General features: G+C 45.7%; 2 protein-coding genes across 5 annotated transcripts in view; one reads left to right on the top strand and one right to left on the bottom strand.

The window, feature by feature from the left end:
* ZC3H14 (zinc finger CCCH-type containing 14) overlaps positions 1–21,416 on the top strand; it is a 33,665-nt gene extending 12,249 nt beyond the window's left edge. Inside the window, exons 5-12 of one of the 4 annotated variants that reach the window (XM_045287618.1) lie at positions 7,208–7,282; positions 12,198–12,327; positions 13,114–13,346; positions 16,345–16,465; positions 17,724–17,860; positions 18,812–18,903; positions 19,598–19,704; positions 20,436–21,416. In XM_045287618.1, coding sequence (XP_045143553.1) covers positions 7,208–7,282; positions 12,198–12,327; positions 13,114–13,346; positions 16,345–16,465; positions 17,724–17,860; positions 18,812–18,903; positions 19,598–19,704; positions 20,436–20,442 — 902 coding nt within the window. In that variant the 3' untranslated portion in view covers positions 20,443–21,416. Of the gene's footprint in view, positions 1–7,207; positions 7,283–12,164; positions 12,328–13,113; positions 13,347–16,344; positions 16,466–17,723; positions 17,861–18,811; positions 18,904–19,597; positions 19,705–20,435 lie in introns of all 4 variants that reach the window. The other 3 variants (XM_045287617.1, XM_045287616.1, XM_045287619.1) reach the window with 3 other exon arrangements.
* EML5 (EMAP like 5) overlaps positions 20,946–25,969 on the bottom strand; it is a 129,104-nt gene continuing 124,080 nt past the window's right edge. Inside the window, exons 40-43 of the mRNA XM_045287615.1 lie at positions 25,760–25,863; positions 24,971–25,124; positions 24,272–24,372; positions 20,946–23,995 (exon numbers count right to left, since the gene is read on the bottom strand). Coding sequence (XP_045143550.1) covers positions 23,959–23,995; positions 24,272–24,372; positions 24,971–25,124; positions 25,760–25,863 — 396 coding nt within the window. The 3' untranslated portion in view covers positions 20,946–23,958. The remainder of the gene's footprint in view (positions 23,996–24,271; positions 24,373–24,970; positions 25,125–25,759; positions 25,864–25,969) is intronic.

Below are 25,969 nucleotides of genomic sequence, written 5' to 3'. Positions count from 1 at the left end.
TTTTTGGTTTTTGTTTTTTTTCAAGATTGTTTTGTTTTCTCATTTTAATCCCCTACATTTTTATAGGCTTTAAAATGTGGTTCCTGGTTGTGCAGGGGTTATTTGTTGGGCTGCTAACTGCAAGGTCAGTGGTTCAAATCTACCAGTGACTGAGGGAGAAAGACTAGGTTTTCTACTCTCATAAAGAGTTAGTCTTGGAAACCCACAGGGGGCAGTTCTGCCCTGTCCCATATGGTCGCTAGGGGTAGGAAGTGATCAATGACAGTAAGATTTTTTAAGGAAAGACAGTACAAAGTCTGTCCCAGTGGGCCATTCTTTGCTTTGGGCAGGCTTACTGCTCTCCTCCCCACCTGTTTGAAAGTTTTTTTCTTGTGATTGGAGTGAAAGTTTGCAATGCAGATTGGTTTTTGTACCAACAAATTATACCCGTACCCATGCTCGGCCTTTAAAGAAGTCGGCAGGGAGCCAGGGCTACAGCCGGGGGGTGTTGCAGTTGTGGAGGAATGCCCCGGAGGTGCTGTGTCCCCACCAGCTGTCTAGACTCTCCCCAGATAATTTTCTCAGTTGTTTTGAAAAGAACTCTTTTGGGAAAAAATAAAGCATTTAAGTTTAGCTTTTAAATATCTGTCTGTGGCTGTACCAGTCCCCAACCTTGTTTTGTTGCTCACTGTCATCTTCGCCAATGTCTCTTGGTTACATGACTCTTGGCTCCTTTTGTCTGTACTCAGGCCTTTAAAAATCACCTTATTGTTGTTGGCGTCCATATGTGTATCTACAGGTGGGACCTGCTTCTAAATTCCCAGTTGCTATTCATTTGTCTACTTGGCACTTCTTGGATGTTGTATTAGTCTAGGTACTTTGGAGAAACAAATCCACAGCAACCCATGTTTAAGAGTTTTATGTAAAGAAAGTGTGCATCATGAAAACATCTCAACCCAATGCTGCCCACGCCCACATTAACCCATTAACCCAACACCAGTCCACAAAGTCCTCCACTTCACAAAACAGAGGCAATGATGCCGACTGCAGGAGGAAAGCTGAGTCAGTGAACGAATAAGCATCTCAGTACTAGCAGGGGTCTCCACACGGCTGCTCCAGCACCCAGGGCTGCATCGGGATAGGTCCATGTAGCTTCTCCTTGGGGATGTCTTGTAGGAAGTCAGTCTTGTAAGTTCAAGCAGGGAACTGCTAAGGCAGCTGCATCCTGGTGCGACCATCACAAAGCAAGAGACCTGAGAACTAGAAAGGCGAGGCTCACCACCCATTTATCCCTCCGCCTTTCAATTAGCCCCACATGTGATTATTGGCCAGGTTGGCACAATTAACTAACTCAGATGTATATATAATGTAGCATCTCAGGCTTAGCCAAAGCCCAAGACTGATCTTTCTCTCCAATCTGCTTCCTGCATTCTCCTTTATTTTGTAGATGGAGTTAATGACAACTCCAGCCTTCTGGTCCCTGGCCCAAAGAGTCTAGTGCTTCTCTCTCTTTCTCTGCCCTTTTGTCTTGCCCCCACCCCCACTCCCATCCCGCTCCACCCTCTTTTAGCCTGGTTTAATTAGGCATCCTTGACCGCCTTGGAATGGCAGCCTAACAAGTCTGTCTACTTCCCTACTTCCCCCGCCTCCAGTCTATTCCACAAAGAGCAGAGGGATCCTTTGAAAAACTGTTTTAAGTTGAAGTGTGTCCTCACCAGTAACTGTCTTCCAGAAGGGGTTGCATTCTCATCTCCTCTAACCCATTCCCCAACATACCATCTCTGAGTCAGCCGAGTCCTAAATTTTGACCGTAGGATTTTTGGTCCAAAAAAAATCCATTTTGAAAGAGTATACCCAATTTGTAAGTGTGTATAATACATACAAATATATATCCTCACACACTTAAATATCAGTATGTACAAAGATGTAAAATATGAAATATGGAGAGATGAGTATTTCTAATATTATTTCTGGTATTTTTTCCTGTACCTCAGTGAATGGTTTAAAAACCCAGTTTGGAAATCATTGCTGTATGTTAAAAGATTCTGACCCTGATAAATTCTTTACTTCATTTTGACGGACTCCATAAATGTGTACTCATCTGTCATGTTAAGCTGGAAACACTAAGAAATCGTCTTAGTAAAGGGGAGCTTTGACATTAAGAGAAACCAGGAACCCTGCCCCTCTTCATTGTGCCACTTCCTTCCTCAGAGGGTGCACTTCTAACAGTGGCTCTTGATGCAGCTCCAAGACAGTTCGCATGGGTGCATATTATTACGCACAGCCATCGGCAGGCCGGCCCCGGGTTACGACCATCTGACGTAGGTGGTTATGTAGATCGCTCCCACCCCCTCCCCAGTATAGCACACTGTTAAACCGCTGGGGAGACCAGCGACTCCTAACAACAAAAGGATGGTACTTTGTGATGTGTCTCAAACTATTGTTCTTACTCCCTTTATGTTAAAGATGTTTCAGTGTGTCTTTAATGTTGTCTGTGCATAAAAAGATATGCACGCTCTACTAAGCCCATGCCTAACTATTCTAACATGTATACCATTTTGACCTCTAAAAGATTTGATCTGAAACACCGATGAGCAGAAGTGTTTGTAATCTGTCTGTGTGTGTAAAAAAAACATGAGTATTGCACTGTGGGTCTCTGGGAGGTGTTTGTTCTACTTGGTGTGTCAAAGAGCGAGGAGTCTCGTGCCACAGTGGTTGTGAGCGTGGACATGGGAGCCAGGCTGCCTACGCTTCGACCCAGGCTCTCCACTCACTAGCCGACCTTCACGTACCTTTCTGTGCTTCCGCTTCTTAGTCTATGAACAAAAAGAGCAGCAGCACCTGCCTCACCTTCAAGAATGAAGTATAGGTTAGATACATAAAATTCCTCTGCTGCTGGGTGTTTACATGAGAAGTTTTGGGAGGCTCTCTGTGTACTTGGTATTCTAAAGTTGGATCGGGCACAGCAGGTGGTATGAAAAAGCATCCTTATTATTGGTGCATGTTTCTTCATGACTCCTGCCAGATCATTTTCTTACTTTCTTTATTTTTTTTTTTTTTCATTTTCTTACTTTCTTAATTTTCCCATTGAAGTTTTGTCTGCTGCCGTCAGTGAGGCAACTGGTTGGCCAGCACATCTTGACTCGGAATGTTCTGCTGAGAAAACTTGTCCCAAGCTTTCATAATAGGTATCCTTTGTGGACAGTACTCCTGAAAAATTCTGTGTGAATCCACAGCCATGCTGTGAAGTTTTTGCAAATTGTTTTTTGTTTCAAAAATCTGAAGAATTCATTTGCACAGGAAGTGAAGAAATGCATTCCGGTTATATAAATTCCAGCACTAACCTTTCTTTTTATTATCCAGAGCAACATCTGCTTAATGGGAAGCCAAACGCTATAATTCTTTAATAAAGTTCTTCTTTGGAAAAGGTCCTGTGGCGTCATGCCCACCAACTAGGTCTCCTAAAAGTATGACACATTTATCATTTAAGGAGTAAATCAAAGTAAAAGCAATCTTTTCTTGAATTAAGGCCATGGGAAAGAGATTCTGTATTCATGCATTAGAAGGCTTTAATATTGCAAGATGTCATTATTCTCCAGCTTGAATGACAGATTGAAATCAATCTCTCTCAAAATCCCAGCTCACCTATTTATAAAAATGGACAAGATGATCGTAAGGTGCATATGCTATCTATGCACATGTAAGGTATCTAGATTAGTCAAAACAATCTTGAGAAGAATAACAACATTAAGGACTCGTGTCCCTATTTCAAAATGTACTGCAAAGCTCCAGCAATGGAAATGGTGCAGTTGGCATAGCAACAGCCATGTAGATAAGAGGAAGGGAATTGAGAGTCCAGGAATAAACTCATACTGTCTGTAATCAAGCCCTTTTCAACACAAGCACGAAGGCCATTTAATTGGAAAAGAATCGCTTTCTCAACCAATGGTGCTGGAACAGCTGGTTGTCCATGTGCCCCAGAATGGAGTTGGGCCTGACCTCTTCCACCCAATAAATCAAAGACCTAGAACTGTAAAGCACTTAGGATCAAAACACATATTAGCAGTGCTTTCTTAGATGTGATACCAAAAGCACAAGGACCCAAGGAAAAAAGATAAATTGAATTTCATAAAACGTTCATGCCTCATATGACACTGTCTAGAAAGTGAAAGGCCATCTTGTAAAATGGGAGAAAGTATGTGCAGAGCAGGGTCTGGAAACGATCTACATCAAATCTCCGACAAGTCCTCCTTTCCCCTTGCCCTAATCAATGTATACTGTGCATGTTCCTGGTGGCGCAGTGGTCACGAGGTGGGCTGCTAACTGCAAGGTCAGCAGTTCAAAACCATCAGCTATTCAAGGGAGAAAGATGGGGCTTTTATAAAAAAGAAAGTTCGGAAACCCACTGGGGCAGTTCTACCCAGTTCTAAACAGTTGCTATGAATCAGCATCAACTCGATGGCAGTGAGTTTGATTTTTGGTTTTTATACATATTTATAGAGTTGAATTCCACGATTGCCCATAGATTTTTAAATACCAGTGATCCTCGGTCCAACTACTTTCCTTAACCTTAATTCATAAAGGAATTGCCAAGTACTTTGCTACCCTATTTCCAAGGGGAAATGAAACTCAAGATAGTAGATAAAGCATAATTTAGAAATAACCTGAAGATTGAAAATTCTAGTTTAATGGGTGAAGGGGAGCAATGTACTAAATTCACAGCGTTTCCAGGTAGTTAATATTAGATTGCTGAATCTGTGGTTCAGCTCTTCAGTGTTCTCCCACATGACGTAGATAACTAAAAAAAAATTGTTGGGCACATGTCTGCCTTCAGCCAATCAGGAGCCAGGATTAGTTCTGTCATAATTGAGTATTGTTGGGAGGAGAGCTAGTCGTAGGACTCGGGGGACACAGAGTGCCATGTGTTAGGGCTTCTTAGTTGTGAAGAGAGAATTGGTCTGGTTTGTGTTTTAACATTTTCAGGTTTTCTTTTGAGTTCTGGCTCCAGAAAATGCACAGCCCTGCCTTGTTAATGATGGGTTTTTAAATAGTATTTTCTTTTAATGCTTCTTAAGGTTAGCAGCTGGGACCACAGCTTCTGCTTTTGATGAACGAGTTAAATGGCCTTTGAAGACAAGATTACAGAAGAGTAGAGGCAACAAGGGAATCTTAGGGGATGTCTTCGAGGTTTCAGTCACCTGTACCAATTTTCTTCTCACCGGCACCGCTTGATTTAGGTTCAGCAGCAAATTCCTCATGCTCACTGAATGAGCTGGACAGTATTTCAAGTCTTTTAAGGAAAATATCAACAGATATCAATGAAATTAAAGGAATGAAAGCCGCGATTTTGACAGTGGAAGCAAATCTTTTTGATTTGAATGTTAGAGTGTCGCAGAATGAAGCAAAACTTTCGTCTTTGGAGGTTAAGATGAATGAGTATTCTTCATCCATGTCTGAATGCAACAGGCGCTTTGAAGATCTTCAAGAGGAACTTGATTTTGAATCACAGTCAGGGACTACTGATGTCAAAATAATTGGCTTCCTTAGAAACATTGAGAAAGGTAAACCCTTAGGCTATGTCGTGTCCTCTAGGTCTGCTTCCTGTGTGTCTTTCCATCATAACTTGACTGTTAGCTTGAATTCTCCAGTCCTTTAATGAGACATTTGAACTCTACACTATTTCACTTAGAAGCCGTTAATTGATCAGAACTCCATTCTTTATCAGTGGATTACTTCAAAATCATGTTTTGAAAAGACAGATGAGCATAACGAAGTGAAACTCAAAATGAGAGTGGTTCTTTCCTGTATCTGAGAGAAATTCTTTTAAAATGATGAATGTCTCCATTCACTGTTTATGTTTGAACTTCATTGTTTGGATTGAAAGAGCCTTCTTCCCAGAACCTTGCCTTTGTCTGTTTCCCAATCTGCCTTGCCGGAACATAACCTGGCCAGTGAAGCCTGAGCTTTAGGGCCTGGTCCTCAGAATTTATTGTATATGCTGTGATCATTTTAGAAGGGATTTGCTGTTTTTTTATCGGCATACAGCTAACGCAGATTATAATGTGTGCTTTAAAAGAAAGTTTTAGAGCATAAAATTTCAAATGCAATACAGCTTTTAAAATTTTTTAATGTTTTCAAGTAGAACTTGGTATTTGCTAAGAAATCTCTGGTTTTGATGTTTATCCGGAGTCAGCAAAGCTTGTAATTTTCAAACCCATTGGTAACAGGCGCATTTCAGTATTTTGCACCCCATCAAGTACCTTGGTCTGCACGCTGTAGTGTCACACGTTTGTTTTCAATCAGTACTGGAGGGCTCAGTGTCTGCACTCAAAAGTGGTTGACAGAGAAGGTTGACGTCCTCCCACCGCATTCAAGACAGACGTTTGCTCTGGAAACTTGTACGAGATCATGGAAGTTCAAGAAATTCCGTTTCTAAGTCACTGGTTTGTTTCGCAATGTGGCTATTAGGAAATGATAAATCGGTTTAACCAAACCCACTGCTGTGAAGTAGCCTCCGCTCGTGGTGACCCAGTAGAATGAGCGGAGCTGCTTCACCGCCTTTCCAAGACTGCCCCATCTTTCTCCTGGGCAGTGGCTGCTGGGGTTGGACTGCTGACCTGCTGTTAGCCATCATGTGCTTTAACCATTGCACCAGCACAGCTCCCCATCGAGCTGTGAGGAAGAGGAAACACTGGCTTCAGCAGCTTTCCTTATAAGTGACCTAGACAGGTGTTTCTTATGCCTTGCAGACATGGAATCTGGACGGCAGAGCTCTGAGGACCATTTTACTTCTTTGCTTTTGGGAACTCGATGACCAGACACCCAGAGGGTCCTGTTTTGAGGAGTAGTGAGGGGAGGTGGGTGGTAAGGGGAGAGTTCACGTGTGAAGGGAGGTGCTGTCTATATTGGGCTTGCCATTGGCTCGGGCCTGTCGCAGGGTGCAGGCTTCTCCCCTGACGGGCATCCCTGCCCTCCCCCCGTCTCTAGGTGTTACTTTGAGCTTGAGCGAATGGGCTTCCTGGCTGGGTTCCGCCTGAGTCCAGCTCTTGCTGTAAGAAAGGAAATGCGTTTGGTGGAAATGTTACTGAAGGGTGTCCCTGAAACTTTTCAGCTGTTTTTAACACTTTGAGCTCAGAACCCAGAAAGAAGAGTTTTAGCATAATTTCTGGGAAATCCACATACTGGTGTTGTTTTTAAATTTAGTGAAGTTTCAAAATTTATATTTTAGGACCACAAGAGAGACAGTTGCTCTCCCGACTGCAAATTGATCCAGTAATGGCAGAAAGTCTGCAGCTCACTCAAGGTTAGTAGTCACCTGAAGTTTTCATTATAGCCTCGCAGTTGTCAGTTGCTTTTTCCACCTCATTTGATGTGTGTCATGTCCCTCAGATCCTGCCCTAAGACCTTGTACTTGGAGCTTGGAAATAGTCTAGGTCCTGGAGATGAGAGCTGCACTTTCCTCATGTTACTGTTTGTCTTTGCCACCTCCTCCAGAAGCCCCCTTTCTCTGAAGTTGCTGTCCCAGGTCCTTGTCCTTTCTTGGATGCTCCCTCCTTGTCCTTTCTTGGATGCTCCCTCCCTGCTCTAAAGGACTCCCTGAGTCCCTAACCTGCTCTGTCCTCTCTACCCAAGTCTCGTTGCCCTGAGTTGGTTTAGTATCCTCACGTTGCCCTGCTAACCTTATCTCCTGTGACCCTCACTTTTATTTCCAGTTAGAATTTCTCACTGGGGCCCCGTCTTGTACTTTATGGTACCACTGTAAGTCATTTACCTCTGCCCTCTGTCCCCAGTGCATTCAGGTACACACAACATGAGGGAGTTTTTAGGACTGGGTCTAAACAACCAACTAACCAACCAACCAGCGGCCTGGTTGGACAGTGGAGTCCAACGCACAGCAAACCTGTAGGATAGAGTAGAACTGCCCCACAGGGTTTTCGAGGCTGTTGATCTTTACAGAAGTCGACGGACACGTCTTTCTCCAGTGGAGTGGCTGCTTGGCTTGAGCCTCTGGCTGGCCTGACAGCAGGCCAGGGCTTACTTAACCTGATACACTACCAGGGCTCCTTGGATTGGGTTTAATACCATATTTATCTGTTTCCTCCATGCCCAGCCCCTGCCAAATGTCTCTCTTCTGTGTCTGATAAACGCCTAAGGAATAGAAGAAATAATTGGATACCTAAAATTTCACATTCTGAAGTTTCTCTTCTGCTTCCTGCTCTAAGTCTACCCTGTGTTGGAAGCTCTGGTCCCAGGCCCCTCCCTGTCACCTTCCTGACTTTTCTTCCCTCTCAGTTAGGACCCAGCAGTTAGTGGCTGTTCCCCTGCCCTCCGCTGACCAGTGTCTGAGAGTAAGGGCTGTGCTGTCTTCTCTGACGGTCACCCGGGTGCTGGCTCCTACCCGTTTGCTAGCCATTCTGGTGGGGCTTGCACCCGGGGCTCGGCGCTCCTCCGTGCTAGGTTTTGCCCTCGCATCATCGCGATTCCATCTGCTTGCTGTGTAAGAGTGTCCTGTCACTACGCGTGGCAGCCACGTCTGTATGTGTTGTCTCCATGTGCTATGCTCGTGCTCACGCCCCCTTCGTGGTTCACTTTTCTCCCACTCTGTCCATGGGCTTATCTTGGAGTCAGGTCGTTCTGTGAGGCAGCTGGGCGTGAGGGCAGCCCTCATTGACCTTCAGCCATAACCCTTCTGTTTGTGTTTCTTTAAAGAATATTGATTTTGTTTCATGGAAACAATGCCTGCCTTTTTCAAAGATAGATTTTTGATAGGATTTTCTCTTTCTGTTCTGGTCTTGTTTTCTGTAAGGGGCTTGTTTTGATGGTTGTCTTTCATGATGGACGTTTTCGTCAGCTCCCTGGGGGTCCTGGACTGACTTGTATGTAAGAGTGGGCATGAAAAAGACAATGAGCGCATTCTTGGTTCATGAGTCCAGGGGGCCTTTGACTTCCCATTTGGATGTTGGCCATGTTGTGGGTGGAGATTCCCCTGGCTCTAGTCTGGGGACCCATGATGTCAGTGTCTTTAGACCTTTCTTCTCAGGATGGTCTGCTTCTCAAAAGAAAGGTGTTTCAGACAATGCCGTCGCTGCCAGAGCTCTGGGAGCCAAGTAGAGAAAGTGTTTGCGTGTGTGTACGTGCGGCTCAACATCAGTTACTACAGAATGTTCAACTAACAATGCTCCCTATTTCTGTATGTTATTTCTTCCTTTAGCATGCTTGATGGCAAGCTTCTGTTTTTATCTCCACAAGACAGTGAAGGTCTGCTTTTCTCCAGGGGAAAAGAGTATTTATTTTCATCACTCAGAATCAGCAAAGGTGATCCAGAACTCACACCTTTATTTTAATGGTGTGCACCTGGTGGTTTTTGTTGTTAGCAATTTTCCACCAGATACCCTGAGGCTAATGTACCCACAGGCCTCTCTCTAAGGTGATCTGCAGGAAAGCTCATTGCTGATCCTCCCAGCTAGCTCCATTGTAGACCTAGGAGAAGGGGTGTGAGAAGTGCCAAAGGCAGATAGCAGACAACCAGCCTCTACAAACTGCTTCCTGGGTGGCCACTCCCACCGGTCACCTTCTTTGCCCTTCTCCTCAGTCTTTTCCCAAGAGCCTCTCTGCTGCCACTTCAGATTTTGGTGCTTTACCGAGTAGCCTCCTCCTCATCTACCTGATTCTACTTTCAAAAGTATTGTGGTGGTTCCTCCTTTCCCTGTTATTTCCACTGTGGGTTTAGCCCCTGCCCCCACTCTCCCTTTATCGGCATCTCGGTGGATTTGAGAAGGGAACAAGTAAATGCAGGGGTTCTGCCTGCAGCCTTTACCTGGAAGATGTCATTTACTCTCCTGACTGGCTGGCTTCTGCTTGCCCCGGGCAGCTGGCACTCAGCGCACAGAGGTGTCCAGTGGGCTGCACATCGACGTCCGGTGCCCACCTTCCTGAAATCTGTCACCTGTGAACTCGAGGTCTGATACTGTCTTACGTCATTTGGCCCTGGGGCTTCGATGACAGTGTCTCCTTACTTTCCAGTTCCCATTCCTCTCCTTTTGCAGCGCCTCTCTTCCTCTTCCACCACTTTCAGCTCAGCCCTCAGCTTGGCTCGAGCCTCCTCCGCAGTCTCACAAGATGCCATCTCTTGGAAGCCTTCCGCCTCAAGCACAGGGTGGTGGCAGGAATTGATGGCCCTTGGACAGAGTGTGGCTCCACGGTGGCTGGCCTGGTGCCCTCAGTGCATCGGTGAGCCCTTGAGCTGCAGGCTGCTCGTCTGACAGGGAGAGTCTGCTTTGTGTCTTCGTGTGAGGATTCTTCCTTTTCAAAAATCATTTTATTGGAGACTCCTACTGTTCATATCACACTCCACACGTATATTTGTGTCAAGCACGTTTGTACAAATGTTGCCAGCATCATTTTCAAAACATTTTCTTTCTACTTGAGCCAGTTCATTTTCCCCCTCCCTCCTTCATGATCCCTTGATAATTTGTTTTTGTTTTTTTTCATGTCTTACACCGACCACTATCTCCCTTCACCCACTTTTCTGTTTCCGCCCCCCTGTGAGGAGGATTCTGGGAGAGAGGTGTCCGACCCTGAAGACACACAGCAGCTCATTGAGCACTCTGCCTTCCTGTCAGGGGCTGCACTGGTCATTTCTCTGTCTCTCCTGAGGGTCAAGCCTGAGTTCTCCACCTTTTCCTAAACCTCCGCCTGAGAGTGCCACATATGCATACATGGGAGAGTAAGCTTAGCTCTGCCCCTTCTCAGGCTGCCTTGGGCCTTTCCTGTGTGTCAGCTGGCTCCTCAGGTTGCTTCTCGCCCGGCTGCTGCTGTGCCGACATCTCCCTCCTGCCCCGGGCTGGGAAGGCCGGGTGGTTGGGAAGGGCAAGTGCTTGGAGCTGCTGGCGCTCCGCCTGGTGCCGAGCGGAGTGCTGGATGTCTTCTCTTTCACCATGGGTGGGCTAAGCCAGGCTCTGAAAGCTGGCATCAAGGACTTCAGTCGACCCCTAGTGGTTTGCTTGAAGACTTAATCTGACCGCGTCACTTGCCACTCAGAAACGTCTCGATTCCTCACTCGAAACCAAAACCCAAACATGCAGACAGGCCGGGCCCTGCGTCCGATGCCTCTGCCCGCCTTCCACTAACACGCTCAACCCACCCAGCTGTGCCGCCTTCCCTCTGCTGCTCCGGCTCCCTGGCCTTTCTGTGTTTAGTGTTCTCACCCCAGCACATTTCTGCACGTTCTCTTAATACTTGTTGTGTATGTTCCGTCCTTGGTAAGCTGTTCCTTCATTTTCTAGAATTAAGCAGGTAGCTTTGTATTCTTCTTCTAACACCTCGTTCTGGACCTTTTGGGGTGGCTGCCTATTGGTCGTGCTGTTCAGAAATGATGTGTCTGTCTGTCTACCCCTTTCTTCTTTGTGTACCTCACGCATAGCTAGTCAGTGTTCTGAAAATAGCTGTGCAGCAGACGAACGCAGAGTAAATCCTCCGTGCATGTGTCCGTGTTGTTAGCCCCTCACTGTAGAGGGAGTGGAAGGCTGCTAACGTTTTGAGGTCAATTGGTGGTCAGCCTTCTCTCCGTAGGCCACAGATTTTCTGTGGATGGTGATGTAGACAGGTCTGAGAATTACATTGTAGAGGCTGTCAACCTAGAGTTAATTACTTTAAAGGTCAGAGTATGTTCTTGCTATTTATCTTTTTAAAAGAACCTTACATTTCATCCTCAATTCCTTTTCCAAGTAATTCTCTGCATACCAACTGGTAGAATTGCACTCCGCTGTTTCATTCGAGGATGTGTTCCTGTTTGAGTCGTACTGTGCAGAAGGGTGAAAACCACGTCTATAAAGTTCATTAAGTAGCCTGCATTTCCATAAGTACTTGCGCTTAGCTCTGGAGCGCTCACATTACCACATGCTCTAGGGCAGATTGTCCTTCCGGTTAGTGTGTATTGTTAATGCCTCCCACTGGATGCCGCCCATAGGCCTGCAGGGAGAGTGTTATTAGAATCACGTGGTAATGTGCCTGTGAAGAAAGCCTGGCCTAGAAGCACAGGCTGTTCCTGAGTAGAGCCGATTGTAATTTTCCTCTGAGAATAATCACGAGTAGATGACAGACTGACATTCTTTTCACGTTGTATGATGTTGGAGATGCGAGGTCTATTCAGAAGTAAACATTTGTGGCCAATTTTTTTGGCTCAGATTACTCTGACATGGAGTCCATGGTCCATGCAGACACGAGATCGTTTATTCTGAAGAAGCCAAAGCTGTCTGAGGAGATAGTCGTGGCACCCACCCACGAGTCGGTGATGAAGACTGCAGAAACCCTTCGGGTACTTTCAGGACACCTTATGCAGACGCCACGGTAGACGGTTTCTTTTTCTTGTGTAGTTCTTCCGTTTGGAATAGATAGTACAGGCTGTCCCTCAGGCCCTGACCGCCTTGCCCTGCCCCCCCCCCTTTCATCCCACCCCCCCCCACCCCCCCCCCCCACCCCCGATGTGGAGGGCTAGCATTGATGCCATAACTGGGCCATGGATAGTTAAGCCAGGTTCCACTTTGAAAAAGTCCGGTTTCTCATACTTGTCCAGAAATGTATAGTGAGCTATGTCAGTTAGACTCTTCTCTGTACACTTCTAGGAAATGAAAATTTAAAAGCTAGGTAGCTAGCTACAATCTGGACCCTTCTTTAGTGAGAGTTAGTAGATGGGGTTCAGAGAGAATCTTTTCTTAGCAAATGGGCGGAATGTTCTTAAAGGAATAACATTCAAGTAGTAACACTAGGGTCAATATGCAGGTGGGACTCCTGGCCATTGTACTGTGAGCATGGACGCTAGTTCTGTCCCTTGATTTCCACGTGACTCTAGGAGGGTCAAATGGACGGTGGGGCCAGGGTAAAGGGAGATTGTCCTCAGTCAGCGCAGGTTGGAGGGTCTTGGACAGAGCTGTCCTAGTGGCTGCCCACGGCCACCCTGGGTTAGCTACAATCCCTTAGTGTCCAGCGACCTGGCCGGCTGCCTGCCAAGGCTCTTCCTGGACCATTCCGGGATGAGGCAGCCGGGGTGGGGAGTGCTGCCGAGGAGCACGGTAGGAGGCACAGCTGTTGATGTTCGTTGCCCTAATTCTATGGTATTTTCTATCTGTCTGGCAGAGATCTTGTACAACCAGATAAACCTGCAAGTCCCAAGTTTATAGTGACGCTGGATGGTGTCCCCAGTCCCCCAGGATACATGTCAGATCAAGAGGAAGACATGTGCTTTGAAGGAATGAAACCAGTAAACCAAACTGCAGCCTCAAACAAGGGACTCAGAGGTCTCCTCCACCCACAGCAGTTGCAGTTGATGCGCAGGCAGCTTGAGGACCCCAATGGTAGCTTTGCAAACGGTGTGTTGAGAGCGCAGGTGACCCCTCTTCAGGGGCTGCCATTGTGACGGAAGCAGAGGCTTTTGAAATTTATTTTTGTCCATTGGTAGCCTTTTCCGTTCCCTCAGACCAAATGGCCAGTTAAATTTGAGACTGGCTCCAGTGTTAACGTGGAGGTCAGCCATGGCGCCTTCTGGGTTGTCTTGGTTGAGGGATATGCATTCATTCTTGATGCCTTCTTTACCTTTTTTTTTTTTAAGTACGTAGGTCCCTCGTACAAGCAGTGCTCTCACCTATAGTTCACTTGATCTTGAGAGAAAAATGAATTTGCCTTTAATGCTGTTTCTACTTCTGAAATTTTCTTGAAATGAATTTCTTGCATCATTTGTCAAAATACATGTTGGGGGTGTCTAGAAAGGACCTTACATTTAAAGTATATAAAAGGGCTTCAGAAAGTCTGTGGGACATTGGGGTGCAAAGATAGTTGAACTTTTTGAATCCCCTTCACATTGAATGGTCATGGTTGGCCCAAAGCGGATGAATTCATTTCAGATCACATAGTCTGCCAGCCCCCCGCCCCCCGCCCCCCCAAGCCGGGGGCGATTTCCTGTTGCTGTCTTTCCTCTCCCAGGAAACCATTGGTGATGAGACTGAGAAGCATGCCCCTCATACCACTTGAAGGTCTGAGGAAAGCCTCCTCGGGAACAGGATCAGGGACAAAAGCATCCTGGATAGTGAAGCACTTCCCCCAAATAATTTCTCAGAATGCCCTGAACACCATTGTAAATCCTGAGATGTACAGTGGACATTAGGGTGCAGTCTTGGTGGAGGGATGCTTACTCCACTGGACTGCAGTGCGTCAGTGCGGGAGTGCCATGGTTTTGGTTAATGGAGGTACCAGTGACACCCTGTAAGTCAGACCCTTTGGGAGGGCTTTTTCCCTGAGCTCTCGGACCTTGATGTCGGCAGGAAGAACTGGGAAAAGGGCAGCAGAAGTGGGAAGAACCGTTAGGTTGAGGCAGTAAGGAGTTCTTGGTGACAAACGTTTTAAGTGCGAGAATTCTGTTTCTGGCATTCTCACTGTTGCTTTTCCGTTTGGTAGAATGAGGGGAGGGGCAGGGCGGCATGCCAGGCTCTAATTGTAAATGTAGATTTCCATGGTAGGGTGTGGCAGCAGTGACTGGGTGTAACCTGCTAGTGGACAGTTCTTGCCTGGGCTACCCAGATGCCATGGCCAAGCGAGAACGCCTCTTCCTTATTACTGTGGAGGCGGCCGTGGCTCCGCCTGCATTGCTCTGTCCCTTTGAGCTCGGGCTTGGAAAGCCTGTGACTTCTGGTGGCCGTTTGCCCTCACCCACAGCAGTCACAGCCCTCAGCATGCACTCTGACGCGCTGCCGAACAGATCTCAGAGCTCTCAGTGTTCGGTGCATTGGCTGCTTGAATCCGAGCAGGAAAAAGTGTTAATTGCATTTGAAATCGTTAGTCAGTGTCAGTTGGAGGCCTCTGGATGAGACTCAACATTTTCCTTCCTGTATGAAGCCTTTGACTTCTTCAGCCTGGTTCCGAGTTTCCAGCAGCTCCTCTGTGGGTCGTCCGTCCATCATTCCTTGGTCCTGGGTGCTCATGCAGAATCCAGAGACTAATGGATGTTCTTGAAGACCGTGCACGGATGGCACTTCCTTGGCAGAGGGGCACTATCTTAAGGGGGGGGGCAAGAACTCCTCCCTCCAGCCCTACCAGATTTATTTGCAACCAAGAATCCTTTTAGAATGCAGAGCCGAATAATTGATTGTTTTTAAGGCAGTGCAAGAAATGTGTATGTTGGGCACACTCAAAGCAGTAGTTTGATGGTGTACCCGTCTGAGCTGTGTGGCTGCTTTGTGCCTTGTCACCTGCACGGAGGACACCAAACAGTCTTGTGACCGAGCTCCGTGGCAGCAGTGAGCTCACACATCTATACCTCTCTCCTAGCTGCCGCTGCTCACGGGCCACGATGGGCTGCTGCCTGTGCTTTCTTTCCTTGCACTCACCAAACTCGAAGCTGGATGGTGTTGCTGTTTGCACAGGGGAAGCCGCTGCAGCGCCTGTTATACTAAATCCAAGCGTGGGACTCCACTCGGGGGCTGTCCAGAGCCCGGATGTAGGCACATGGCTTAGAGAAGCAGGCTTGGAGTGACATTTTATCTCATAACATGATGATAAATTTTAGGGGGTAGTATGTCGGACTAGGAGTTGGCAGTTCACTCTACCAATAGGTATCGTTTTATTTGTTCGGTGTCTTAAGATGTCAGCATTTAAAACTTAAAGCTAATTGGGGGACTTCCTGAAACAAGACAGTGTGTATCCCGGGGTCCCTCTTTCCTACGTCAGAGTAATGGGTGTTGTCATCGACGTGGTGGGGCAGGTGGTGAGCCCTGTCGGTGGGTGGGTGAGCGTGTTCCCTCGTGCTCAGCTCACTTGTGGACACACATGGACCTACAGCAGCCTTGCTCACTTTGCTTGGTGGTCTCCGGTGGGTCCCACAGGAAATCATTCTGGTGGCCCATTTTAGGCAGAAAGGCCACACCTCCTCCCTTGTCAGTTCTAGCTGTACATTGGCCAGCCAGACTTAGAAAACTACACGGACCCAGCGAGTGGAGACATTTGTTTGGGGACCACTCGTAATCATGCTGGATGCTGATGTCACTCACTCCTTCTCACCTCCTGTGTGCCCATTTCTGTGTCACTCGATTGGCTCTATCTTTCCTGTCTGAAGTGAGGTTCAGCATTGGAGCTCAGGGCTAGAACTTAGACTTGAGTGACAGAGCCAACCCGGTGACACCTGTGGTCAGGTTCTGGATCATGGCACAGGATTCAGTCACCAGTGGTCATCAGGCTGTTTGGCTGCATTTATGTGTGTGTGCAAATGTAAAAGAATATAAGATTTTAGGGCTGGGGGGTTAAAGGGACTTTCTTAGAGGGCATGGTACCAAATCAATCACAGTTAATGAGATACTTTGAATTCCTTTCCCTTTGTAGTGGAGATGAGCGAACTGAGTGTGGCCCAGAAACCAGAGAAACTTCTGGAGCGCTGCAAGTACTGGCCTGCTTGCAAGAATGGGGATGAGTGTGCCTACCACCACCCCGTCTCACCTTGCAAGTGAGTAGCATGAAACGGACATGGGCTCGGCTGAATGTCTGTGTCGCGTAGCTTGCTCTTAACTGCTTTCCTTTGGAATGACTAGCCAAACTGACTCACGCCCCTCGTTGGAGAAGTTAACTTGCCCACCAGAGCGCCTGCGTGGATCTGTGATTAAAGTTAGTGATTAGCTTGACTGGGGAGATGACTTGGAGCATGTGAGTTTACCTGTTGCATCAGATAGAGCTAGCATTGATTGGAACTAAGCATGGGAGCCACAACCGGAGCTGGTGACCAGCATGTGTCGCACCCTCAGAGCCCTGCGTTCCATTGGCTCTCGCCCTCGGCCTCTCCAGATACATTTCACAAACAGGGACGGATGGCATGTAGGAAGTTGGATTATGGACCTGGAATTTAGGAAGGAATTTGAAAATAGATGGGAATCATTGTCCTTTGAGGATTTCTTAAATTCTTTTCCATGGACAAGTTTCAGTAACTTCTCTTGAGTTTATAACGGAATGCAGTGGCACTCCCCAGTCGTGTGCTTCTGTGCACGTTTGGTGGTTGGGCTGCAGGTGAAGAGAAGGTGGGGAAGGCTTCTTGGTACTCCCAGGCCTAGGAGAAACAGACACCTTGGGTGTTCTGGGCACTAAGGAGGTGGGTGTATGATAACTTCCTCAGTTAGGTTGTAGTGTCTTCCTAACACACATCCCCAAATTATGTGACCAGTTGAGAATGGTTTAGTTACTGGGTTGAGAGCACATTTTGGACTTGAGTTAACTTGTTTTCTTATCACCCGCTGGTTCAATGCTGTGAGCTTTGTGAGAAACCCTTAAAGGTGTCTTTTCCCTTTGGGCCTGACTGATGAAATCTCTCAACGTCTAAGTATGTGGAGTGATGTGGGTGTGCACACAGGGAGACGGTGGGAGGCGTCTTCTTTAGCTGTAGCATGTGTCTTTCAGGGAACATGTCTTTGTCTTGGTTGAGTTTACATCATAAATACAGCATAGACTTTGCATTGAGAGTAAGGGGGTGACTGATCATCACCCTAAAAGTTTTTGCTTTTCCTGGTGGGTTGCTGGCTTGAGTTGAAGTTGAAAACCTTTGGTGTTCATCTTGGGCTCTGGAATAGACCCTGGCGTCCTCTCTGCATTCTTGCTTTACGTAAAAATGTCATGTTTTCCTGTTTTTCTATACTTCTCGAAGCGAGCAGTGATGATGGTGTACACAAGCCGCTCCTCGGGGTGAATGATCACTATTTGTTCTTATTGATTCACAGAGCTTTCCCCAATTGTAAGTTTGCTGAGAAATGCTTATTTGTTCACCCAAATTGTAAATATGATGCAAAGTGTACTAAGCCAGACTGCCCCTTCACTCACCTGAGTAGGAGACTCCCAGTTCTGCCTCCCAAGCCAGGTGAGTGACATTGTGCCCTACATTTGAGGGGGAAATGGGAAACTTTGTCAATCTAAACCAAATTAAAAACAGTGTTCGGAGTGATTTGGGTGGACTCGGTTAATATAACCAGCTCTTAAGGAGCAAATGTGCAATTTCTTCTTCTGATTTAGGAATGATCAGTAAGACACACCTGTTTGGCAGTGTGCAGTGCACCTGGGGCATTCTGTGTAGCGGGATGCGCTCAATATCCGGAGAATTCTCACCTGACCCCTTAAAGCAGCAGAATGCGCTCAATATCCAGAGAATTCTCACCTGACCCCTTAAAGCAGTGGTTCTCAACCTTCCTGATGCTGCTGTGACCCTTAAATACAGTTCCTCATGTTGTGGTGACCTCCCAACCATAAAATTATTTTCGTTGCTACTTCATAACTGTAATTTTGCTACTGTTATGAATTGGCGACCCCTGTGAAAAAAGGTTGTTCAAGCCCCAAAGGGGTGGCAACTACAGGTTGAGAACCACTGCCTTAATGGAAGCACTACTTGATGCGTTTTTACCCATGGACAGCAAACAACTCGCACACTCTGGGGGCTACCGACCCTGTGTCCAACCCTACTGTTTGGCCTGAGCACACCTACCCACATACTGCTTCTGCAAAGGGACATCTTTCAGATACTTAATGGCGTTCTGGATGTGCACGCCCCTGGTGGATGGTTTGGTCAGTCTCCTGGGTTTTCTTAAAACAGACCCAAGACTTGAGCCCTTTGATTTGCCATGATTCTTTGGGGTTTCCTGGGTCAAGTAACTAGTGACCCATTCCCCAGTTTACTTCAGGCTACCTCAGCAGGAGGGTCCTGTTAGCTCCAGTGCCTTAGCTTGGCAAATGCAGCACTTACTCTATTTACATTTTTAAAATGCCCTGCCAGGAAAGAATCAGTGGATGTGATCCATCTTGTCCTTATTTTTGTCAGCAGTTACAACGCCAACACCACCTTCTAGTACTCAGCTCTGCCGTTACTTTCCTGCCTGTAAGAAGATGGAATGTCCCTTCTATCATCCAAAAGTAAGCACTTTTCTTTTCCCTAAGATCAATGAATATGAATTAGTTTGGAGGTGGAAGGTGATTAGTACATTTCATGGATTGCATTTTTCCAAATTAACTTTTTTCGTCAGCGTTCACTTGGTAGCCTGAAAGACCTTTAGTTACTCCTTAGTTGTCACTGTGCACCAGTGTGGCCTCAAAGGCGAGCCGTCCTGAAGCAACTTGATGCTCTTTCTGTCAGCTCCCAGGAAAGGCCGCTTCCTCCTCCACCCTTAATGCTAGACAGCGATGGCGAAATTCCAGCAGTCGTGCGCAGTAACACCATCAGGCAGGGACTGGTGGTGGTGTCTCAGTGTGCTTGCTTGCCTTGTTCAGGGTGCACTGTGTCCTCTCCTGGGTCAGCGGGATGACCTGGTGAAAGAAACCCTTCTCCCAGCTGTAATGGGCCGGGAGCAGGGCGTGTCTGAGGGCTGCGGGCAGGGCATAGAGATGCTGCTCTGGTGACTAGAAGAAACCCCTTCTTGTGGAGCGTCACTGGTTTGATTCTTTGACTAAGAGCTTTTGTGTCGTTTAGGGCTCACTTAATCCAGGCCTCATCACAGATCACTTCTCTGTGCTGTTCACGGGGGTGGGGTGGGGGGGGGCTGGTTTCTCTCATGGCAAAACGTGTTTACTTCCGTTAGCTTTGCAGATAATGAAACGATCTTTTCTTTAGCACTGTAGGTTTAACACTCAGTGTACAAGACCTGACTGTGCGTTCTACCATCCCGCCATTACTGTACCACCACGCCATGCCTTGAAATGGATTCGACCTCAAACCAGGTAAAGATGAAACTAGTTTTGATGAAGCCAGTGTCATCCAAAGACTTTTCTCATACTAAACGGGTAGTTCCCAAATGTTTAAACAAATTTGGAGAGACGTTTAAGCCAACAGTTTGATTTTACTCTGCAATTTGTTTCTACAAGGGTTAGAAAAATCATGATCATGACCATGTTTTATCTTATCTAGTGATTATTTACCTAGATCACCTCCAAATCGATTTCTTTTACTCGTGTCCATCTCTTAGGTGAGCACATAAAGCTTTCAGGGATTCATGCATCATCGGTTGATGAATAGAGCAAATCAAACCACTGCCTTCCTCATAGCGACCCTAGCAGACAGATTAGAACAACCCCCGTGGGTTCCTTTGGCTGTAAAACTTCACGAGAGTGAGAAAGCCTGGTCTCTTTCTCCTGCAGAGCCGCAGACCTTGCAGTCCAGTGCGACTACTACTCCACAGGGCGTTAGTATAAAGCAGAGAGAAGTTTCAGAATAGTTTAGTATAGGGCTTTAGTCATTATAAAGCAGTGACATTTCCAAATAGTTTCGTGTGACCTGTAAGTTAATCATACATGTTGCCTTATGCATAATAGAATTATCTCCTTAAAATTGTTAATATCATTGTCATTTGTAGACCAAATTCTCACTGTCTGAAAATAGTCAACTTCTTGGCTGAGATGCATGATAGAGGTGCATGCAAAGCAGCTAAACACTGTCGCTTCTGTTTCTTCAGCGAATGACACCAAGGCCTCCCGGCAGAAGACGATCGGTTGTGAGAGTTGCCATCTACTGATGAGAGACTTTCAACCAAACTTGTCAAATCTTTGAAACTTGGAATATATTGCTTTCGTAATATGAAGTGTATTACCTATCTGAAGTGTGTCTGATTTTTCAAGTCTGTAAGTTGTTCAGTGGTTTTAACATTGGCTGTTTTTATTGTTGTTCATTTTGTTTGTTTTTACTATGGAAAGACAGTTGAAGGACAGCTAGTCATCAGGCATGTCTATCACTGCTGTTCTAAGAATCCGCATTTATAATAGTAGGCACCGTTTCAAAATCCACCATAACGACGGAAGTGTAGCCAAGTGTTGAGGATGCTTTAAAAAGCCATCAGCTTTGTGTGTGTCCTGTTCTGGGTTTTGAAGTGGAATGACTCTTGAAGCAAGCTGGCCTCTCAGGATGAGTGCTATTCCCTCAAAATGATTCCTCCCTCCGAGGAAGCGGGAGAGAGGTGGTGTGGGAACAGATGAAACAGCGAGTGCAAAAATGTGAACAAGTCCTTAAAATGCTTTCATTTACTATTAACATGTTCTTTAAATAAATATTTCGGGGAACTACATTATCACAAAATTATACAAATTTTTTTTACATGTATGTACACAAAGTATCAGAAAACAGACTTTAAACTTACAAGACTTAGCCATACATATATTGTCTCACATTCTGAAAAATAACATTCTTAGAAATGACTTCACAGAAAATATACTTAGTTCCTACTAAAGATAATTTTTAAGATGTAAAAGTTAGATTTAAATAGTATATTTTAAATGACAGAACTATATATAATTAAGATCAGATGGGTAAACCTCAAAATAGGACTAAACTTTTGGATTATTGAATTACTATTGAGTTTCGTGTGTATGGTTTTTAAAATTGTTAAGGCAAGAAGTGTCAAATGCTTTAGAATTAAATAACAACAGGATCTCTGATTTTACAGATGTCATATACCGTTTCTTGTTTGTCTTTGAAATTAAAGCTACAAGGTGGTTAGAGAGGAGTCACACATCCACATGTCAAGTCCAAATTAAATTACTGCTGGGAAGAAAACAACTAACCCATCACCACACCACCCTGTCAGCTGCACGTCACTGTGCGGACCTCACTAAGACTCGGAGCATTCAGGAAGACAGTGCAGAAGCAACACAAAGCTGTGCTTGTCGCTTCCAACACACGACAGTCTTTTCTTCAGAAATGCTTGTTAATTCCAGAGTGACTACACTGACACATTTTATGTTTCTGCAGAAGTAATTAGTTTTAAATATCCGAGAATATGGAGTTTCCTATTTATATGTGGGGTATAGTGGCGTTTTACAGTTTGACTATGAAGAACACAAATGGGGGGAAAGGAGCTTATGTGTTTGTTGTTAGCTATGTAACAGACTATCAGAAAACTCCTAGAGTGACATGTTAATTTAGTTACGGTTTAAGGACAAGCTAAGGTTGGCCCTGAACCTTGTGTTGGTTGACCTGGTCTAAGGTGACCCTCCATAAGAAGAAAGGGTTACAAAACGACTGGAGTGTGGCTGGCAGGGCACAGCCAGTGCCCGGGGGCACGGTTGCTTTGGCATGCATTCTATGCAGGCGGCCAGGTGGAGCTGAACTCGAGGGTGCCCAAAAAATAGTTCTGGGTAGAAAACATGAAAAAGCAGGGCAGAGTTGAAATTAAATGGCCTTATCAAGTTGATTAGCCTTCCCTTGGTTGATGGGTGGTCCAAGCACCGGGGGCCTGAAGCCAGCGGTAGCAGGTGGTTAAGGCTCACTGGAGGGCCCCAAAGGAACAAAAATGCGGCAGAAACCATTTTGTTCTACCTAGTTTACTTTGAGTATGTTAGACTTTTGACCTACACAGTAATGGAAGTAGCATTTCTTGTGAGCACACACTGGACCCATTTAAAACCGCAAAAAATGGAGTTTTTTGTTTTGTGATGAGAGCATGGTTTACAGACTCTTTTTCCCTGTAAATGACTGAATGGAAATTTAATGTATTCTAACATTCAGTTTAATTTGGGAGAACCCATTTATGGGAATAAGAAAGATTACTATCCTGGGTTTCAAGGTATTACTTCCTAATAGCCTATCAGTTCAGACACAGCCATCCAGAGCTTTAACTCAGACTAGGCGCAGTCCCTGGGTTTCTGGGATAAAAATTCTGCTACTTGTTTGTAATGTGCACAAGTGTTGGACATGGACATGAGGTCTTTGGAATTTTCATGGTCTTGTCAAACCACATTTGGTTTCCCACAAGCTGAAGGGTCTGTTAGGCTCTAACGATCATTAACGGGGTCAGCTGGAGCATCTTAAACTTCTTCACACTTAGAAAAATATATACGGTTATTTTTAAGAGCAGTCTACATAATTTCCAGTCTCCAAGAAAGTACGGACAGACTAACAGCAAATTCCTGAATGGTTAGTACTGATCTTTGGCAGCATTTGAGGTGAGCAAGCGTAAGAATCTGAAGAGTTCAGCCTATGTATACCAGAAAGGAATCTTCCAAACGACAAGCTCACAAATGCACCTGTAGAGCATTCAACTTGGGTGGGATTTATATCAGCATAAAACAACTAACTGAACAGTTTTCCCAATAGGAAACAAGTTATAAAACTTTCATTCCAAGAGTTACTAAATTATATAACTATAAATGTGAACTTTAATCCTTTCATTTACAATGTTTATATTTGATTACCACTATATATATTCAGTTTTCTCTTCCACCTAAATACTATCACTACCTAAAGCCTTACAAACTGTACATCATTGGAAATGATTGCGCATCATACCACTATTTGGGATTCAAATTTCTGCCTGGAGAAAAATGTCCTTTATTAAATGGGTCTTTTTTTTTTATTTTTTTTAAGAATTTTTATGCTTAGGACACCTTACAATTTCCAGTACAGTTCGTATCTGTTTCCTTAGGGGAAACCATAACTGCCTTTTCAGTAGTGTAATCTTTCAGGGTGATGGTAGTGCTTCTTACGAATATAAGGATAAAGTATTTTAAATATTTCGTTGAAAATTGAATCTTGAAAATAGGGAAAGTTTGTTTTTTTGGGGGGTGGGGGTGGGCGGAGAAACTACCCAAGTTGGGTTTTTAACCCTTTGGGGGATTAGTTGAGTGCTTCCCCCCAAATCTGCCTTGTAAACAAACAAACAAAAAATCCCCAAATTCATCTGCCCTGTGGGTCTGCCTCATTTGTAGTCTACCGTGAAAGCAACGACGCACTGGCTGTCCACCCAGTATGCCTTCAAGCCCTTCCTGGGACGGACTCCCGGGCAGTGTCTGGAGCACGCGTGGACAGCCAGTGCCAGTGGCAAACACTGCGAATGGATCCGTCTTTCTCTTGTGATCCCGAGCCTCCTCTCCGTCGTCACAATCAGGGCTTAGCACCACTTGGCCGTGCAGGGTTTGTGTGTTTTCCCTCTGCAAGTCTTGGCTCTCAAGGCTGTTTGTGCAGCATCTTTGGGGCACCAATGCTTTTCAGTGAGGCATGTGCACACATTTCCAGACAAATAAACTGCAATTAAGAAAACACTGCAGTGAGTACATGATATCCTAGGTTTTTCAGAACAGGTGAACAATGTTTCAACTGAACTTTCAGGTCAAAAGTAAAAATTGTCAGCTCCTTTGATTCTGTACTTCCAGCAGCAGATGGGGATCAGAGGAGCTAGCCGGCTGTGTTGCCTTTGATAAGGTTGGTTAGCCGAGCTCACAGACTGAAGTAGAAGTTATTTAACATCTCTTAACTATTACAACAGTCTGCCCCTTTTCTTGGACTTAGAAAGTTACCAACCTGCAGTCGTCGCCTCCTGCGCTAACGACATGGCGATCCCCACTGGTAAATCGAATGTTGGTCACATGGGGTGAATGACCGAAGAACCTCCTGTGTTTTGCCTAGAAACAACAGAAACCCAAAGCTCGGACCAGGTCAAAGAAAGGTTCTCTTATACAAAGCACAGCTTTGACATCCGGCCAGCCAGAGTACCAGAGATGACAACCAGAGCCTGCTGGAACAGCTGAGGACCCAAATGGGGTTCTCCAGGATGATGGTAGCCACAGTGACTAGCCAGTGAGGGAGCCCTGATCGCCATTTCCAAGACTCTGAAGAGAAGGGAGTTGGGACTGAGGCAAATGACTTTTCAGGTTGTGATCTGCCCTGCCTGCCGTCTATTTGGGCAGGCAGGTGCCCATCCCCAGATGTGCTCTGGACTGTGCTTCCCCAAGGAACTGGAAACTTGCCTAATGCGTTGATGCAAATGCTTGCCCAAAAGCTTGTCACCAGCCTATAGGGGCAATTTTGTAAGCTGGGATGACTGGGGAAAGGGACGGAATATGTCCAACAGCTTTTCTGTGCTGGTTCGTGGCTTTAAGTTCGGGGGCAGGTGTTCAGACATATAGAAACGCATTTCTTTGTTTGGGCTGTCAGTGCTTGACAGCAAGGCGCTAATGTAACCCCTCTTCTCAGTTGGGAGTCAAGCAAATGCAGACTTACGAATTTCTCAGGGCACGGAAAGTCAAATAATTTGACCATGCCGAAGTCATCGCCTGTTGCGAGGCTGATTCCCGAATGAGAAACACAGGCACAGGTGACGTCGGCCTTGTCGGCGTGCCGGGACCAGATCCCCATAACTTCATCTCCCAGAGTACTACAGGAAAGGAAGAAGCCAAGTGAGCCCTGGCAAGCAGGCTTCCTGCACCGAAAAGGAGAGACTTGGGGCAGTCTGTCCACACCAAGTCATGTTAAGCACGGGCGGGAAGTTATGATCGGGTGGGTTGTAATGGAGGCCGCCCCTCACTTTTTAGTGGAGCTATAGTTGAAAGAGATCACACAGGCTGGATCTTTCTAACAAGGCAATAAACAACCAGGGAGGGGCAGAGTAACCTTTAGAAAGTGATGCCAAAGCTATGGGAATTTGGTAGCATTTTTTTTTTTTCATCAATTAAAAAGTGGCTGTTCAGTTACTTTTCATACAGCCTAACAACTGTGAACATGGTTTTAAGTTTCCATTTCTAACGGCTTCAAGAAGGCACAGTTGAGTGTAATGCGAGGGGCTTGGAATTTTGTGGAAAATTCCATCTTTTAAGTTCCATTTTCCACCAACTTTTTGAAGCCCTATTTTTTTATTGCCTATTTATTTGGTCAAGCTATCTCTAAAGCCGTGGCTTTTATTTCCTTCCATGCACAGCATGGGATGATCGCTCGACAAAGATTCTAGATAGAACAAAACTCCAATGTTTTCCCTGCTGCCCCCAGTTCTTCCCCAGAACGTGAAGTGTTTACCTCGTCCACGTAGCCCAAGTAATTCTGTCGATGGCAGCCTGATCCAAAAGATGTTTTCCGGAAGGCACTTCATAGACACGCCGTTGATAGCAACCCGTGGAAACCTTTCAGCATATTGAAATGGGACAAGACTAGCATTATGTGAGGTAGAAGCCGTCTGACAGACTAGTGTACTAGCTACGTGCTGCTTGTGTTACATCTCTAACAAAA

The sequence above is a fragment of the Echinops telfairi genome, unplaced genomic scaffold, assembly GCF_000313985.2.
Source record: "Echinops telfairi isolate 266 unplaced genomic scaffold, ASM31398v2 ScPeMD7_18;HRSCAF=68, whole genome shotgun sequence".
NCBI classification, from domain to species: Eukaryota; Metazoa; Chordata; class Mammalia; order Afrosoricida; family Tenrecidae; genus Echinops; species Echinops telfairi.
The sequence above is the reverse complement of the archived record's forward strand: the minus strand, read 5'-3'. Positions and strand labels throughout refer to the sequence as shown.